Source organism: Falco punctatus (genome assembly GCF_963210335.1).
Source record: "Falco punctatus genome assembly, chromosome: 15".
Taxonomy (NCBI): Eukaryota; Metazoa; Chordata; class Aves; order Falconiformes; family Falconidae; genus Falco; species Falco punctatus.
In genome coordinates, this window is record NC_137595.1 from 8,644,869 (window position 1) to 8,663,790 (window position 18,922).

General features: G+C 41.9%; 1 protein-coding gene across 1 annotated transcript in view; it reads right to left on the reverse strand.

Moving 5' to 3' along the window:
* Positions 1-1,656: 1,656 nt before the first annotated feature.
* The window catches only part of ADGRG4 (adhesion G protein-coupled receptor G4), a 58,606-nt gene continuing 41,340 nt past the window's right edge, over positions 1,657-18,922 (reverse strand). Inside the window, exons 13-23 of the mRNA XM_080366087.1 lie at positions 16,678-16,843; positions 16,421-16,570; positions 15,462-15,584; positions 13,715-13,760; positions 12,737-12,840; positions 11,217-11,338; positions 10,171-10,439; positions 9,347-9,440; positions 8,019-8,308; positions 7,369-7,470; positions 1,657-5,116 (exon numbers count right to left, since the gene is read on the reverse strand). Coding sequence (XP_080222213.1) covers positions 4,989-5,116; positions 7,369-7,470; positions 8,019-8,308; positions 9,347-9,440; positions 10,171-10,439; positions 11,217-11,338; positions 12,737-12,840; positions 13,715-13,760; positions 15,462-15,584; positions 16,421-16,570; positions 16,678-16,843 — 1,594 coding nt within the window. The 3' untranslated portion in view covers positions 1,657-4,988. The remainder of the gene's footprint in view (positions 5,117-7,368; positions 7,471-8,018; positions 8,309-9,346; positions 9,441-10,170; positions 10,440-11,216; positions 11,339-12,736; positions 12,841-13,714; positions 13,761-15,461; positions 15,585-16,420; positions 16,571-16,677; positions 16,844-18,922) is intronic.

The window sequence follows — 18,922 nt, forward strand, 5'->3', positions numbered from 1 at the left end:
GCAAGAGGAGGGGACAAAGAGCATCACAGCTCATGTCAATGAAATAGTAAGAATGAAACTTTTATCTGACAGCCATTTAATCGGCTGTAGGCCTTGTGTGAGTGTTCCCAATCCATTTTCAAGTTCTTAGGAAGGCAAGTATGAAATGGGAAAGCCTGAATGCGCACCTGGAGTGAGCGTCGGTGGCAGAGACAGTGCTCTATGTTTAGAGCAAATTACTAGCGCATCCAGGGCTGTTTCCAGTTCTGCTCTGTCCTACTGAGAGAACAAGAATGAGTCATTTTTATGGGCTACATCTGAGTCCCTGCTTAAACAGAGAGACCACCACCTGCCCACCTCGCCAGGCATCCATTCCAGAGCCGTGTCAGGCAATGGGAGGGAGGCTGCGTGAGGCACTGCCCACGCTGGATTTCTTCACTCATGAGTACAAGAGCTTGGTTTTGGTGTCTGCCAATCTGATGTTTTTCACCACTGAATGGGAACGTCTTCCCTATCCTGTATTTTGATTTTTTACCATTGCCCAGTGTCCTTCTGTTGGAGACAAAATAACTACTGAGCTGCTAAAAGGGAAGATACCTTTTTAGGACAGTTTAATGAGAACTTTCTTGGCTGTGTCACATTCATAGCAGAGTGTAACCATTCATTGTCAAAGACTACCCATTTAGGAGAAAAAACTACATGAGCTTATTACGGTTTTATCTCTCTATCACCTGTGTGGAGCTGATTCTACAGCGGGGGCAGAGGGAGTTCTGCAGGCACTCGGACTCAGGGCATCGGATCTTGCAGTGATGTTTGATTGGAACTGCATCCCTGTGTTTTGGAACTGAAGATGAGCTATCCAGTTACACTTTCAGATGCTACAAGACTTACCAGCATGTCTGGGAGCAAAAATAACACCATCCCAGCCCTCAGTGGTACCAAGGTGAGATGGAAGGTCAGCTTGGATGAGCTGTCAGGAGCAGCATTTGGTGATACAGCAACAAGATAGGTATCTTGGTTAAAATCTAGGAAAATAGTTTCTGATTTTGTTACAATGCCTAAATCCAGACTATTCAGTGGAGTTGGTGGGACTCGGTCTGTCTGTGATGGGATCTCAAATGCTGTCATTAATCAGTGGCTCCAAATACCTTTTATCCTGTTTCTCCATTCTTGTGTCCTTTCCAGCCTCCTTTTCCAAGGGTTTCCTCAGCCAGCTTCAGTATGGGAATGGCCAGTGAAACTGGTGTCATTTCTCGGAAAAGAGAGAAGAATAAACACTGGAATGTATCCTTGAATTTCTTCTGTTAAAGGAACAATCAGGCAATGAAATAATATAGCAAGCATAATTCTTTTGGGTATCCTTGAAACTCTCAATGATACATTTAATTTAGAACCATTAGAGTGCCATTACATGCTAAATACTTTCTGATACCTAAAAGCACAGAGTATTGTGCATTAAGACTTAACAATCATCTTATGCAATAGGTAATTATCTTCCCAGTATTTTGATTTTCAATCTCAAATAATTTTCCATAATGATGTTTCTTTCATTGTGCCAATAATAACTGCCTGCTAAATTTAGAAAGAATTATGCATGTTGGGTGTCAGTATTGCTAACATGTATTGCTAACCACTCTTGTAGATTCATAAACTGTCAGAAGAAAACTTAAACAAGATGACCTTAAATAAGATGTCCAAGAGGACAAACTGTCATCCTCTGTAATATTTATCTATCACATGGTTATCAAAGCGCTGTACGTACACTGAGCTAGAAGGCAGCTTTAGTCACTTGTCCATGCAGAGACATGAAGAGTCCCCAGGGATCCTTGAGTGAGCTGCCCAGACCTTGAATCTGCATCCACTGACCTGGTACAAAAGGTGGTGGAGCTTTGTGCCAGTCTAAATAGCAAGATGGGAGTGGGGAGGATTTTGCCCGAGTCACCACAGCTGCTGCAGTGATTTTACTATCACTTTTTATTTCTTTTGCATCATCTAACCCATTGTTAACAACCCACTGAGACCTGACATTGAATAATTGTCTTTGTAGATAAATATACTCTCAGAAATCCTTCTTTCACTGGTTTAAAAAAGAGCACGCATTTCCTGGTGTATGTATTCCTAAAAATAAGCAATCTAGGAGTAAATGAGAACGACTTAGAAATCAAAGGAGCCTAGAGATTGCTGCTTTCTCAGAGGGCGAGCAGAGTCAACTGATACAATCAAAGCCGTGGGGAGGAGGATGCGTTTGCACCGGCAACACACCGCTGCCCATCAGGTCACGTTCAAGCCGGAGCCGTGGAAGCTGTTCCCATCACTTAAAATTATTAGGATGTGACTCAGAAGCGCATAGCAATTTTTTATTAGATTTGTCTTTGTGTGTGTCCTCTCCCTGTGAAAACCATCAATGCACAATTCTGTGACAGAACGTCAGCAGAGATAGTGTTGGAGAAGAGCAAATGTAATGGTGCCGGCGTGGAAGATATTATTTCAGCCGAAAGAAAATTACATGTCTTCATTCTGGCTGACAGCCTAAACAATGCCATGCTTGAAACATAAATGATACACTGTTTAGCTGGAAAAGCCATTAGGCCTTCTCAAAACAAATAGCGCTTTGCATTTTACGTAAGTCAGTTGACAGGTCTTTAAAAATTTACTTCCAGATTTTGCTTTCTGAAAAAAAAAATCAATAGCAAGAACGGCAACCTGGCATTGCTCTGCACTGTGCAGCTTGCTCTTCTTCCCGCTGCTACACCTCTGAAGCAGGAAACACACTGACAGATTTGCCCAAGAAATGGCATTTCCAGCCATTTCTCGGCAGCCTGAGAAGTCTTAATTTTTCCAGCACTTTCCTGACTGCTTGTTCAGCTTTTATCCAAATCTTTGTTGCCTCTAATCACTTTATAATGTTATGAGAGCTTTAGCAACAACTTTAGAAGATCAGGGTACATTTTGTCTTTTATCAGGAATGTAATAAAATAATTACAGCATGCAAGGGACAAGGCCAGGCCTGTGTTGCTCTCGTATTGATCCTCTTTTGCTGCCTTTTCATTTTAAATTAGAGTAATAGAAAACAGAGTTGGGAAGACTTTCAGCAGGTCTTCCAGTCCATCCTTTACCCTAAGGCAAAATCAACTTTACTTATACCAGTGCTGGCAGATATTTGTCTTATCACTATGGGTGTTTTTCAAGACCTGCAGCGATGGCAATTCCATGTGCTGTGTGGACCACTTATTCCTTAAAATTAGAAATTGTTACCTAATGTCTAAATTTAAGCCTATTACCTTCTGTCCTGTAAAGCCTATGCAGAAAGAATGACCGCATGAAGGACAGCGAGGTTCAAAGCGGTGCGGTACAGAAAGAGGCAGGGTCAGGCTGGCCATCCACGTAGACTTAGCAATGCCACAGCAGAGACAAAGTGGTGTAAAATGCACTCAGGGGAGGACTAAAGCTCCAGTTCCTCTAAAAACCTCTGCAACCTCCTTCTTTACCCTGCTGGGGTGTGCAGCAGCCAGGTTGGGGGTGCAGGGGGGGTGTCAGGCATAGCTTTGGCATGCTGCACCATGGCACAGCATGGCATGCTGCTCATTGCAAAGCAGGGAAAAATTATATTCAGCAGCAGATTATGGAACAGAGAGTTTGCTAATGAAAATAAAGAATACAAGCAGAAGATGATAGTTCAAGTGTCCAACATACAGAACTGTATATTAAATTTCTTTCTTATTGAAAGCAATTTCAAGTTAGAAACAAGTGGGTATGAAGTGGAACTTGTTTGCATATTTTTAATGCCAACATTTCTCCCCAAAAGCCAAGGAACTGAAGGTGATCTGTCTAACTTCAAGTAATCTGGCTGTAGCTACTGTACATTGAAATATTAATCTTTTTCCACTAATTGCTGTGTGGGAGTTATTCACAGAATGAAAGAACCTTTTGTATTTGCTATTGTACATACCAGTTCCGTTATATTTTTTTACTTCTCTGTCATCTGTACAGGTTAGTATTTCACTATATTAGCAATCACAAAAAATCTTTACTTGAATGATACAGAGAAAGGCATTCAAAACTGAAACTAGGATTCAGTTGAGCAGGCAAGTTACCTATTCAAACACATTTGCTGAAAGCAAGCCCCTCTTTAGTAGGAAAGTCTCTCTTGAGTTAGGAAATGGAGTTTACCTCCTGCTGTATTCACAGCAAAGTATTACTAAAGGGCAGGCTTCTTAATCGCCACCCCCAAAGTTGGTAGGATCTTATCTGCTGTTTTTTTGCTGTGGATTTTTTTTTTTTTTTTTTGCAGGACGGATAATCTGAAACGTATATTGCATACACAGATACCCATTAGAGGTAGGGGTTTCAGTTTTCTTGTTTCCACATTCCATTTGAAAGTACTGGGCAATATTTTCAAACATTTAGATAAACATCTACATCTCTTTAGAGATCTAAATCCAAATCAGCAGTGCCAGCATGTCTGAAAATAAAAACATACAACTGAAAGGAACATCTTGGAAAGCCGAGACCAATTTCTTAATCTGTAAGTTGATCAAAGTCCATCTCAGAAAAAGTAAGGGAAGATACTGATTGAGGAACCTAGACATCCATGCCTGAGACGGTCACCCAGCAGGCTCAAAAATATGACCTGAAACTCAATATTATGGGTGTGTTAGGTTCTGAGGATAAGTATAAGATTAAGAAGGGAGCAGAGGGCTGGCAGGAAGGTGTAAAGAGGAAAAAAAGAGGACAAACTATGAGAAGGACTAATGATGGGGAAGAGAATGTTTCCAGTCTCTGTTAAACGTGAGGGCTAGTCTTGGAATCACAGGGGGACTGAATCCTTACGTGACCAGTACTGCCACTCCAGTGAAGCCTAGAGAGCTGAATCTTGGGACATTTTAGCTGCGTAATTGTGTTCAGAGTGGCGATTGTAACATTAGAAGTAAGTATTTAGATCAATGTTTATTTCTACATGCCACAAAAGAGAACAAACATTATCTAATCAGAAGAAAACAAATTCAGTATCAATGAAAGAATCTTGCTTGCTGTGGATAGTGCAGCCCCGTGTCCATGGGTAGTATTCTTTGCGAACAAGGATGTTTGGTCTCACCATCTTCTGGAGGTACAGCACTGGGGTTGTAATGAACTTCAGCTATGGAAAAGAATTAGGAAAAAGATTCCATTATAATAATATCAGTTAATATATTTAGAAAGAAACTTGTCTGTGCAGAACTCACTGATTTAACGTCTTTGGGGAAATAACAGAAATCAGTCTGTTTCTGACCGCAAGCAGGAATGTTTGGTGCTTAGGTCAGGATTCCTATAAAGACATTCCTTTTTCAGAACATGGGTCTGCAACAATTTCTCCATCTTAGAAGGCAAAACATCCTGCTGGGATTCTTCTGGATTAAACAGGCTGAAGCAGGTCCTGTTCATCTTTCTGTAATCCTCAAGACCTCTTCTCTTTTGGGAATGCAGGAGAGAGACTATGGTGCTCCCTAACTGGAAGCAGGTCCCTGAGAATGACAGCCAGCCAGCCCAGGCAGGGCATCTCGCAGGTGCCTAAGGTGGGAGCTGAGCAGGGTCCCCTTCCTGCCAGAGAAGAGCCGTACCAGGATCTTAAGGGCTTTCTTACTTCCCTTAGTACAGCAACAGCCATCTGCAGTGTGGTCATTAACCCCAAACTGGAGGCTGGCACAGACAAAGCAGCAAAAAGTTTCCCATTTCTCTCCACTGGTTGGGATTTGACAATCGCCGTATGGAACCCATGCATTCTAGCCCATGCAGCGCATGCTGTTTTTCTTACTGATCCTAAAATGTATATCCGGACAAGTCCTGGGATGGAAATCTGAACCACTGAAAGTTGAACTTGTTCCATTAGAATTTAGACTCCACGAGGCCTGGGATGGTGATATGTGGTTTAAAGGCTTTGGTGTAGATCCAACAGTTGCACCTGACCCACTCCAGTCTGAAATCAGAACGGAAGGCACAGGAATGAAGTTCTGTATGGGTGTCACATCTCAAACCACTAGGAAGCAGGGAAGAGAAGGGTCTGTGCTTGCTTCTTGTGTTGTCCTTGTACCTACCCTGAAGCCGTGGGTCTCCGTGCAGCACAATACACAGTTCCTGCTGGTAATTTTGACACTGGCTCTGTCCCAGTTGTGCCAGTGGGGCTGGATACCAGCAATTCAGTCTTCTGTTTCCCCTTTTGGGACCCAGTCTAGTAATACTAACTTGGATAAGGTCACAGCGAAGAAGACAGGAGGTACACAGAGGAGCAGTGTGGCAGCCTTACCTTTATTTTTTTTATATTACCCTTATTGTACCATACAGCATCGCGCTGGCTCATGGTCAAGGGGGGATACTCTATGTGCTACTTGGAACATTCTTGCTGAATTCCCCCTGTGCAAATGGAAAGCTACATATTCCCCAGCAGTACACAATGCACAGGACTACTGTGTGCAGGACACAGGTGTTAACACAGCATTTTTAGTCTGGTTTCCTAAAAAGATTAAACCAACGGATCTAGCTTCTCCTTTGTTATACCCATTCATAATGTCAACTAATTTTGATAGCCATGCAGAGGTACTGAAGTTATTAATTTCTTCCACGTTTCTGTGAAAAATCAACATCACTGGGTAGCCCAGAATAAGCCATAGCACATGTTATTTCTTGCTGAGCTGGTAGACAGCAGAATCTTAGAGTAATTCAGGTTGGAAGGGACTTTTGGCAGTCTTCACTCCAACCTGCTGCCTAGAGTTGGATCAGGTTGGCCAGGCATCTGTCCAGCTGAATTTCGACTCTCCAAGGAGAGAGACTTTCCCCACTGCCTCTCTGGACCAGTATTTAGCTACCCTCATTGCTAAAAAAAAATATTTCCTTATAATAATGGGAATTTCCATAGCTGCAACTTGTGTCCATTGCCTCTTGTTTTCTTGCCATGCGCCTCTGAGAAGAGTCTGTCTTTTCTCTATAATCACCCCTCAGATAGTCAAAACCAGTGATTACACCTCCCTTCTTCCCAGGCTGAGCAAACCCGGGTCTTGTGCATAAAAAATAGATACTAGTATGTCCAATATCCTGCATAAATTTCTGAATCTCAGCTTTATGAAGACTGGAAGGCCACCAAAAATATAGCTCACATAAGGGAACACAGAATGGCACGTGAGAACTGAATTAGAGACCAAACTGAAATATTTTTTAGAAATCTACATTTTCTACTGCAGGCTGTCACCCCATCATCGTATCATATAAGCAATTAATGGAAGAGGATAAAGACCTGTTAAAGAACAGTACAGAAGGGGCATTGAGGGGAGTATTATTTCTTTACTGTAGAAAAAAATGTAACACCAGCAGCAGGCAAAGACCTAGGAGCCAAGCTACGCAAAACCTCTCAGTGCTTACCAGAATAATTACTCAGATGAAATCTTCCCCAGAAAAAGTGCACTCGGCACTGCTTCACTACTTCTTCCTTCATTAGGCAGTGAAACACAAAGATGAAGAGCCCTAAAGAAGAAAGAATTTATATTCACAGGTTTTCTGGTCAATTCTCCGACCTGTTATCCCTTTTCTAAACCCGTATGCCTCTCCGTTACCGGTACGTTAGTGTGGGCAGAGGGTGGTCCCTGGGCTGCTGTCGCCTTGGCCCAGAATTGCACTGAGCCCGTTGTGCATACGGAAGGGTAAGAGCTTTCTGCAGATTTTCTCTAAGAATAATCTGCAAGTCACCGTAGATGCTATCAACCATTTTTATGCCCCGGTGAAAAGGATTGTGCCGGCTGCAGAAAAGATGCATTTATTGGGACCCATGTTCCAAAGGCATGAATTCGTGTCTTTAATAGCGCATCTATCACAGCAACGCTATCCAAGCAACACTGTTACCCCACTGTAATGGAGCTTTCCCATTAAAATAGTTAAACACTTAAAATAGTTAACACGACAGCTGTATGAGCACTCCTCTTCCCCCATGTTTCAATTACACGATGTTACAAATTTATTTCTATTCCACGGCCCAAAACTCTTGTATTTATAGCAGTACTCCATTCAGAAATTACCTTGCAAGGTGTTAAAAATGCTGAAGAGATACAAGAAAAATATCCTCACTGCTCCCCAGGCAAAAAAGGCAAAGCCCCAAGTTAAGCCCAAAAGGAACATCAAGCTGAAAGCACTTTTGAGATCTTGGAGAAAACCCCCTCTCCAGAGCCTGGATCTCTTGTGTGTCCTTGATTTCATGGAGCGGATTTGGAGGAGAACAGTGATGAACATGGCTGTATTCATCAAAAACACTAAGACGACATAGGCTACGACGGAGATGTAAAACACTATGTTCTCCTGAATCCAGCAACTGCAAGAAAGGGAGGTATATATTCCATAAGGAGTTTTGCGAGCAGTGAAGCTAATGAAGTCTGGTTTCCAAAACAGGTGTCCCGTATGGTTCTCCAGTACCTAGTAAGGGGCATTCCCTAATGTCCATTACTTTCCCTCAGTGAGGACATTCATAGAATCTGTCCACTTGCCTTTTTTATGGATGTTATAGAAATTCAGTAACTTTGAGACTTTAATATCTCTGTCAAATTCAGATAAACTCGACAATTGTTTCACAACTTAATAATGTATACACACAAAGACACACTGCCTTAGGAAAACCAAGTTAAATACAACATAATTAGGAATCTAAGTAACAGTATAGCACAGAGATGAACACTGGTTAGCTTTTCCTCAGACATAAATTAGTGAGTTCTACTGCCTTTTTGCTAAAGGTGAGTAACAATTTTCCCACTGAGGTGTGTTTTGCCTCTCTGATGGGACAGAATTCAAATTTTGCAGGTAATCTTCACCAGCAAGTCATCAGATTGCAGAAAGCAGGTGAAAAAATGGAAGCATTCGTTGCTATAAAACCCTTTTTAAAAAGGATAAAGGAATGCAGTGTTTTCCCACTGGAAAAGAGAGGAGGTTGAGATGATTTAAATAAAAGAATTTGAAACGATGAAGACAGTTATCAGAATTTACATTAAAAAAAACAATATGAAAAATACTAGAGCAATTATTCTGCCTTTCGGTTTTACCAGAAGTCTAGAACATGCAGGAGCATATACAATTGGACTGAGTTAATGTCATGTAAAGAAAGAGGTTTTCCAGAAGGTAAAAATTGAGTTGACTGGCAGAAGCTTTCCCTGCCCTCAAGCCTGGTCCACTGATGTGAGAGTTACTCCATGTAGTAGTCATACATCCAAAATAATCCAGTGAACCAGAACCACTAAACAGAGGGTTTAAGATGGGGGAGAAAAGATAAAAGCAAGAGAGAAGTTGTTGCCTTCTGGTTATTTCTTGTATCTTTGAGATACTCTGGTGACCATCAAAAAGCTTAAGGTATTATACTTACAAATTGGTGAATGGATTGCTCTCAGAACGTGATCTATTGCCATAGAAGTCTTTATTTATGAGGAGCACAATAGTAATTACAATAGCTGGTATTCCTAATATGGAAGGCAAGAGAAAAATAAATATTTAGATTAAAAAGAAAAAACGGAGAATATGGAAAGATGTCAGATAATCTCTGATGAGTGATTACAACAGGCATGTACATTTTAGGGTCAGACTCTAACCCCTAGAGCTCCTTCTGAAATGAATGTAACGAAATGTGTGGCATGGCAGGTTTAATCTCCTTATTTATGTAAATTACAAATGAGTAGGCATAAAAATATCTGTGTTTGCAAAATGTTTGTGAGTGTTCAAACATCTCCAGAAGGGATCCAATCTGGTAAAATAAAACCAGCTGATTATTACAAAAAGCAGAGTGTCAAAAGATAAGCAGACCACAGCATTTTGTGTTAAGACCTGATAGAGAAAGACTTTTGCAGAGTATTTTAGCAGTCTTCCCTTCCATTCATTTCCCATTTCCCATATTTCTTTCAGTTCTGGCTTTTCTGTTGAACGGCTGCTGCCAACACCACCATCACGGATGGCTGCCCCGGGTACAGTTGTGTGCGCCATCAGATATAAGGACAGAGATAATGATATATGCTGCATACCACTCAAAAGCCTAACCCCCCCCCCCCCTTGAAACAGCACCTAATGGTGACCCAAAAAACACAGACCAAATTCTGCTCTGGGTCAGTGCCTCTGATAACACCTTTTCTAACATCTGAGCCAGCATTTGGGATCTTTTTTGTTACATTTCTCCCAAACAAGAAGAAATCTACTTACCCCAGCCAGCAATACAGCATTTTAGCACGTACATTGGGATGTAAACATTGAACACTTTTACAAGAGCCAAGTAAAAGTGAACAGACTCCAGCCACATCCACGTGAAAGCTGCAAGAAGGAAATAGTGAAGGAGCACGGCCACAGCGATACAGACACCTGGCTGGTTGTATGAGGACAGCCAGGAGTTGGTGAGGAAGACCATGTTCAGCATCAGCAGTGCGGTACAGAGATTGAGCAGGATTTTTGAAGGATTGTCTCTCCGCAGCTTTCTAAAAAGATGAGGAAAGGCCACAAGGTTATCATTGCATGAGTTGCTCACTAAAGCAAAGCAGCACAAATACGTATTTGTCATATTATAAATTGGCTTCTTGTGTTTTGAGTTGTGTCTACATTAGTGTTTTATATCACATCCCTAGTGTGTTTTTGAAGCAGATCTCCCAGCCTGAAAAAGCAGAGCTTCTACATACACAGAGACCTGCAAAGTTTTTCACGTTTGGTGGAGGAAAGACAGAGTTCACATCATCTTTTTACTACTGCATCAACTATTATTGTTGTTGCGATATTACTGGATTATGGAAGCACCCACAGTTACCTGAGTCTAGGACCCCATCGTGCCAGGAGCTACTGGCACATACAGTATAAAATGAAACCTTTCCAAAAGGACAAAACACAAGACCAAGAGAAAAGTTTTTCTATTTTACTGTTGATATCATCCAATGTACAGCCTATATACAGGGAATATTGCAGATTCTTGAAATGATACCTTACCCATGTCTATGGGTAAATTTATGAAATGACAGAAATTTAGGAACACTGAAGTTGCTGAGCGGTTCAGACTTGTGCTTGTATTGAAGCCTGAGCATTTGAATCCCTCTTACTTCACCACGCTCACAGGTCACAAAATAAAGCACCGTTTGTCACTGTCAGGTCTCAGTCTTCCCTCCTGTGCATCACAGCATCAAATACTACCAGCCATTCTGACAGCTGCTGCGATTTCATTATTGGGAAAATATTAAAAGCAGTATAAGAAAAACAGTCAGACTTACTCAAGGGTTAGGTATGTCGCCAGTGTTATACCCAAAAATAGGGAAGAAGCACCACATCCTGCGTAGCTTATCAGAGTTAATACACGATCATGTGTGATGTCTATCTCTGTCTGGGACAGGTCCTATGTTACAAGATAAAGAATCACAGTTATCTGCCATAGCAGGTAAAGAAAATTGCATCCCACATTTTCACACTGATAAATAAATTGATTCCTGTTCGGCTTACTGCTACTTTTGGAGGGTTTCCATTAATATTTTTGTGTGTTTCTTACTGTATAGTCCTACAGAATAACCAGTGAAAATGCGCAATATTTAAAGTACCCAGTGATAAGTTGTGAAGCCAGAAAAGCTGTACTTTGGAAACCACAAATTCAACAAGGATTCCAGGATCTTGCCAGAATTATTCCACTGGGAACTCACTTTGTAGAAGAAAGTCTACTTTGTTTCAATGGCAGCTGCCACACTTGGGAGCTGCACAAACCTGCTAAATATCTTGGAGCGTGGGAGGATCCGCCACATCCAGAAAGCATCCCTCTGCAAAAATCAGCTGGGAGGATGGGCCCTGCTTCTCCACAGCTGCTGCCAGCCGGAATACCGAGAGAATTTTGTTGTTCTCTGCCACAGTTTCTCTTCTATTTGATGAAACTTCGAAGCTCAGACTAGTAACCTACATCGCTGATGTACTATTGATGGTGCTGTTGTACTCATAACTGGGGTGATCACTGAAGTGGCGGTGCAGAAAAGGTGCGAGCCTGAATTCAGACCGAATTCTCTTTGCTTGAATGGAAACATTAACAAGTTGTCTGAAATCTCTAGCATCTAAATTCCTTCCTGCCAAAGTCCCATCTTTACTCCCAGGGAGGGCTCGCGTGCCTCGCTGGAGCGGGGTAGTGCTGGCCTCCTGGGGAGGCTGCACCAGCATCCCGGGGCAAATGGATGGCTCTGTCCCATCGTGCCGGTTGTATCCTGCTGGGATTAGACAGCTTTAATCTACTCCGTTTGCTTTGAATTTGCCTATCGCCTTGCATTTGTTGCAGCCCAGTCTCAGGCAGTCATCTCATTTTTTAACATACGACTTTTAGAGGCAGTTTTCTCTGTATTACAGAGAAATCAGAGATGATAGCTAATGACATCTCCCATATTTATATAAAACTTCCCTCTCTGATGAAGCGTAGATAAAACTTTCAAAAAGATGTAATGTCATTAGTTGCCACTGGCAGGTAATAAATTTAACACAGTATTTCCAGCACAGCAAATAACACATTAATTTTGATTAAGTTACATTGCAAAGAAGTACAAACTACATCTGTAAAATGAATTTGCCTTGAAGCAAGTGACATTTAGAGGACTTTATACCATAAAAATTATTATAACTGTTATGTTTGTTATTACTGGTTTTGGCAAAATTGCAGCTATCTAACAGCTTGCATAGATGTGAATTTCCCATCTCTCCCCAAAACCAGTGATGACTTTGTTTAGTGCCACGGGACATTTTTGGAGATGATTCACAGAGCACTTACCAGTAGGACTCCAAAATGGGTAAGATGGTTACAAAAACAGATTGTGTAATTCATATCTGTATATTCCATTTCACACCCCGATGTATTCCAACCACCCAATCCATCTGTGTAATAGAGAAAAAGGGATTTTTAAGCAGAGTTAGTCATGCTCAGTCATTTATAGCTCTGCAGCATGCAGGATGTGTGAACATGAGCTCAAGTTAGCACAGATTGCAGGGTCATTTAGCAGCACACAAGCGAAATTTCACACAGGAACACATCTTACATGGTTGCCTGAGAACCTCAAAACTTGGATAAAAGCCTTTGGTGGAATGAAGAAATATTTAAAGTCATTTACATGCCTGCACACAGAGAAAGCAAGAAGGTAAGGAAGAGTGCGCTGGACTAGATTACACTGCAGGATGTGGAAACACAGAAGGCAAGAAATATTTACAAGGCAGAGGATTTGTTTAGGCAGAGTGTAGCACTGAAAAAGCCAGATCTTCCCTGGTAAGATTAGATTTATGACCCTATTTATGTGGTGTGCATGACACATTCAGAAGCTAAGATCCTGATTTTGTTTTTTAAAAAAATTCTAACACTTTAATTGCAGAGAAATCCTCTCCTACGTGTTCCAAGTTAACCCAATACACAATTGTCTTTCTGTGTCTGTTGACTACCTGAGCCATATTCAAGACTTGGCCACAGCAAAGCCCCCACTGACTTCCCTGAAGTAGCTGTGAGAAGTCATCTGACATTTCATTGCATTCCTGCTTTTTTCTTAGCCTAAACCTTCTTATTCATGTAGATGCCCCACTGTACAGCGCCACACATCTATCCCCTAGTGAAAACACCGATTGCTGAGGTATCAACATCAACAAAAATCAGTAACACAGACTCAACAGGACAGCCTCAATTTTCAAGCTGCAATGCCCAGGACCCAAAGGCTCTGTGGTGCTGGTGATAGAGAAGCGTGGCAGCTCTGTAAATAACACTTACTGTTCTTCCAAAAGTCCCAAAAGACGCAGTGCACTGCTGCATTACCCTGCAAGCAGACAAAAAGGAGGCTGTGACATTTGTTCAGTATGTCTGTATGCTGTCTGCACTTGCAGACGGTGCATCTTGCTTGTAATCGGGGTTTTATAGCTGTGGCAGTTTGATTTGATTTCCTCTGTGCTGCTGGACCAGAAAGCCCATGAACGTCTGCGATTACTGCATGGTGGTGTGGTGCCGCAGAGGGTCTGCGGGTCACTGGAGGTGTCAGCAGTTCAAGGGCAGCTGGGCACCAGATGTGGTACTGGCCATCTCATCCATGGCACTGAAAACCAGCAGAGGTTCCCAATTTTTACTTCCCCTTTACCAAGAGAAATCCTGGAAGTCAGTGAGTTTCCCAGTTTTACCAGTCTTTTTTGTAGTCTTTTAAGGAGAGCAGAGAATCTGACACATTGTCCAGCCTAGACCAATTCCTATGTCTGATCTCATTGGCTTCATGTGGTACCTGAGAGGTCACGCCAAATGACTGGTGAAATTCAGAAGTTATGACTAAGACCTAGAATAACAACCTGAGATTTTATACAGTAAAAAACCCTACAATTCTCAACACAAGACAACCTTTATTTTACAATTTCAGTGTTTCCTCTGCATCTCTGAAACCAGGCAGGGAAGACACCTAAGAGATGAACAGATTTAAGTAAGTATTCAATGCAGTGTTTTCTCTTGGGGACATTATAGTTTATTACTCATAATGCTGCAGCAAACTTTCCTAAGGCATAGATTCATCTTCTTTTATTATTATTGTATTACTAATGAAGTTTAATAAAGTGCAGAGTTTACAGAAAGCCACCCTAACAGATAAGCTGTTAAGATATGTGATCTGTAGACTGTCAAATATAATTAGGCAGAGAGTCAAAGATGTAGGTTAGGATGATATCTCATTAAATATTTAATTAGGATATTCTTAAAAGGTCAAGGAGAAAAATCTGAGAGGTGCCAGATGGTCTGGTGGAGTAAAAATGACAGAAGAGAGGCGCAATCTAGAAGAAATTTCTGGGTATATATTATTTGCTAGAACTGCATGGAAAGAGCATATTCCCATAAAAGCAGCATTTTCAAGCTCTCATTAACTTGAACTTTAATTATATTCATCTCAGTGAATAATTTTGTTCTGCCCAAGGTTTGAAATATATTGGTGTGGAGGCTGGACCATAAATATTGGCAGCACAAAAATGCTAAGGTGGCACTCTGTGGACAACATTGACCCATGCCCATTTAAAAATAATTTAAGGTAGATTTTAGTTTTGAAACATAACTTTGAAACAAAACAAAGGAGTTTTGAAAACATCTGTGCAATGTTTTGATTTTTTTTTTTTGAAATCTACCTCTTTTGGTGACTAAAACAATTTGCTGAGTTTGGAGCAACTACAAATCATTTCACTCGCATCCAAAACCTGCCATTTTTAAGCAAATAAACTATTCCTTGAAAAAAAATTGTCCAGACCAAAACAAGGAAACAAAGAAAATGAACTTTGCTGCTAAGCACGGATTTAGAGTGGAGGCCCAAGCTTTTCTAACCTGCAGGAATTAAACACTGAGATCTGTGTGGTCTGTCAATGTTTTGGTTGATATGTCTTCGAGAGGTCAGACAGGAAAATGTTTTAATCTTATTTATGCTGTTGCCGGTTTATTGTCAGGCTAAGTGAAACAGGCTGTACTTCAACACATCTCTGATGAAATGAACACATCCTACCGTATTTTGGTCTATGTGCTGAAGAGTAATTGTCACAGGCTCGTTAAGGTTCTGAACTGATGCATTCTCAATGCTGGCACTCACAACGTAAGTATTCAACCTCCCCTTTGTTAAACTGTCATCCTGCAGTGGAAAAATACACACATGCAAAAAGACTCCAAGCTCTTCTTCCCTGCTTCCCTTTTTTAAAATTGTATTTATCTGAAAAAACGATCAGCTAAACACCATGGGATGCCTCGTGTAATTTAGCTACTTGCTACTTCATTAGAAAATGTAGTTAGCTGCAAATTCAGCGACAGTCTCCACATCAGCTGAAGCAGAACAGTTTCAGATGCATCAGCTGGATTGAGAAAGCTCTATAATCGTTTCAGTACATCAAAACATCCAGTTGTACATCATTAAGCTCATTAGACAGTAGACACAATTGTGAATGCTTCTTCTGCGTGAAAAGCATTGCTCAGCACACTGTATGCTTCGTCACACCAAAAGAAATGTCTCTTTTAAATTACACTCACCCACCCCCCAAGTAAAGAAAATATAGCAAGCACTAGAATAGTCCTAAATGCTGCGTATCAGTGCTGCTATTGTTTTAATGGAGACATAAATCTTGAAATTATTTTCATGATATTTGACACGTACTATGCATGTTCCTTAAGTGAGAGCTTACTATCAGAGGAAGACTAGGGTGCGTTCTTTTCCTACAGAACAGAAGTATTAGAACGTCTGCTACAGAAAATGAACAAAAAGTCTAAGGTCCACAGGCACCTCTCAGAGCATCCTTGCTACAGAGAAGGTTTTGCTGCCTGGGTACATTTTCCCTGCACATGCCTTAGTGCTCCATCAGTCTGATGCTAAATGTGCCCAGAACCGATGACACTATTGGGATTTTTCTTCTGTACACACTAAGAACAGCCGAACTGATAATTGCTGTGTTAGCATTCGTTAGGAGTTGTAGTTACCACAAAGAGTGAAGTAGCGCCAAAAAACTTAAACTGGATCTTTGAATGCTTGTCTGGGTCAGCGTGCTCGATCCCTAGGAATTTCTTCAGTGATTTTGGCAAAAACACCGAGGCCATGGCCTTTTTGAATGGGTTTTCTTGAACACTGATCTGCAGGAGAAAGAGATGGCATGCTCAGAGCTGCCTTCCTCGGTCAAAGACACAACAGCACAAAAATAACAGAAGGATTGTCTGGTTCAGTCATACTTTGCTCTCACCTTGAGATCCATGCCTCTGTTGTAGGAGGTAACGCCAAAGGCCAGCCCTCCAAACACGTTGGGATCTGGGTGCATCACCAGCAAAGCCAAGGAGGTGGTTATAACAGACGCCTGTCTTTCTGTGTAGGTCACCTTGTAGCCTATCTCTTCAGTTGTCTTCAGGATACTTTACCAAGAGCAGCATCGAGAAAGAAAAAAGAAAAAGAAACATCTCTTGAAACGCTCTCCTAGCTTCATAATATGCATCCAGGAGATAACCAGCTAAAAACCTCTGCTCTGATTTATGATCATAAGAAGTAATCACTGGAGTGGAATCTGTCCATTTTGGGGTAGATAGCATTTTTTCTGGCAATTGTTCTCTTGTCAAGTGATGGCAAGCAGTTGAGTTAGCATGTTTCAGTAGGCTGGAAGCCTGGCAGGTGGGAGAAACCCTCCTGCGGGGACAGCACAAGGTGGTTCTGGGAAGACCTGAGGCAATATTCACACCCAGTCAAATACGGTATTTCATCTGGAAGGCAGTAGCGTGTAAAACCTACTAATTTGCTTATTTGCAATCATCTAATTGTACCCTCAGGTAAAATATCAGAGCCAAAATAATTCACTCTGCAAGGGACCTCTGGAGGTCTGTCCTCCCACTCCCCACCTCCTCCGGGCAGGGCACGCTTTAAAGCTAGGTCAGTTGCTCAGGGTCTTCTTATCCAGTAAAGCTCTGAATACCTCTGAGGATGGAGATTTCACAGGCTTTCTGGGCCCTGCTTTCGGTGGGGTTTTAGTCTAAGTAGAGAGAAAAGGCTCCAATGTAAAGAAAGCAGCAAATTAGGGTTGTTTAATGCTCACGGGTATTAAGAGTCAGAGACAGCTCTGTGTCTTGCCTGGCCTCCCGGCAGGCTACTCAGCAGCATGCAAGAATGGGTAATACTTTGCTGAAAATGTGCAAGACAGCTGGCCCCAACAGGCTAAAGGAAAACCTTCCCGGCCTTCTTTGGGCCGGTGTTATCTTCATGCATCGTCATCGTCAGCTGCCCTAGAGCCACCAAGTCTGGAGTTCAACTTTCCCAAATTATCTGGGATCCCAAATCTCTACTGAGGCCTGAAAGAAGGAGCATAATAGCTCTTGTGAGGATGTCATTCTAGCACTTGTCAGGTATCACCACAGCGGCTGTGCTCTCCTCGGTTTTAAAGTAGGGTCTGATTTACAGAAAAGTTTAAATACCCAAGACTCTCTGCCCACTAAAGTTGTGAAGACATCGTTATTACAACTTGTACATTCCAACTCCATCTCCGTTAAGGATCAGGAATCCAGGGCCTATGAGAATATCATCCTTGTCCCTAAAACCTTACATTTCACAGGAGGAGCTTTCAAAGTAATGGATATTTCACTTAAAAAACCCCACAGCCTATTTGGGAAGGCAGAGGTGTTGAGTGCTGGCAGCTATCACAGCCCCCACTCCCCACGCTGCAGTGCAGTAGACTTTGAAGAGGGAGCACACAGCCAGAAGGATCACGATGCTTTCTCCCTGACAGATTTGCTAAGCTATTTCTGTCTACTCCTCCTTGCGGACTCCTGACTTCGGAAAGGCAATGCAGAGTTGTTCAGTGCAAAGAACTGGGCCATTGCATAGGCTGCGCCCCACCTAGAACTTCAGTGGAAAGCTTTTCTCGCTTTTAATATTTCTTATTTTAATAGTTCTTATTAAAATATCGTTTGACGTTACGTGAAACAGAAAATTGCAGATGGGCACAGTCTTTCAGATGAGAGATGCCGAAAGGCTTTTCAATATGATGAACACAGCATCTCTCACGCTGCTGGCTAGCGTTGGTCCGTGCAAAGCAGAATAATCTTTCCCCTTTGGAGCCTCAGGCCGTGTGGTGAGAAGTGGGTGAGCTGTCAGGCCCAAATCAGAACTGGGCAAACCCCGTGTACTTGCATTTGCCTTTGTAAAGGCTGGCAGTAGTTTTCTGAGCAGTGCTCTGCTCAGCAACAGAAGCCAGGCATTTCAAAAACAGGTAGTTGAGTTACCTTTAAGATCTCAAAGGAGAGAGATGCTTTTAAAGTTATCTGGCAACCTCGATTTTACCATGTGTGAGAACTGCATAATGGATGTAGGATCCTAAACGTAGATTTTGAAGTCTAACACTGAATAGCTATGTTTGAAAAATCTGTATCAGCACAGGTACAGCACCCCAGCCTGGTGTGCTGGCAGAAGCTGGTGGGTCTCCAGGCTGACCTGCCAACAGATCTTAC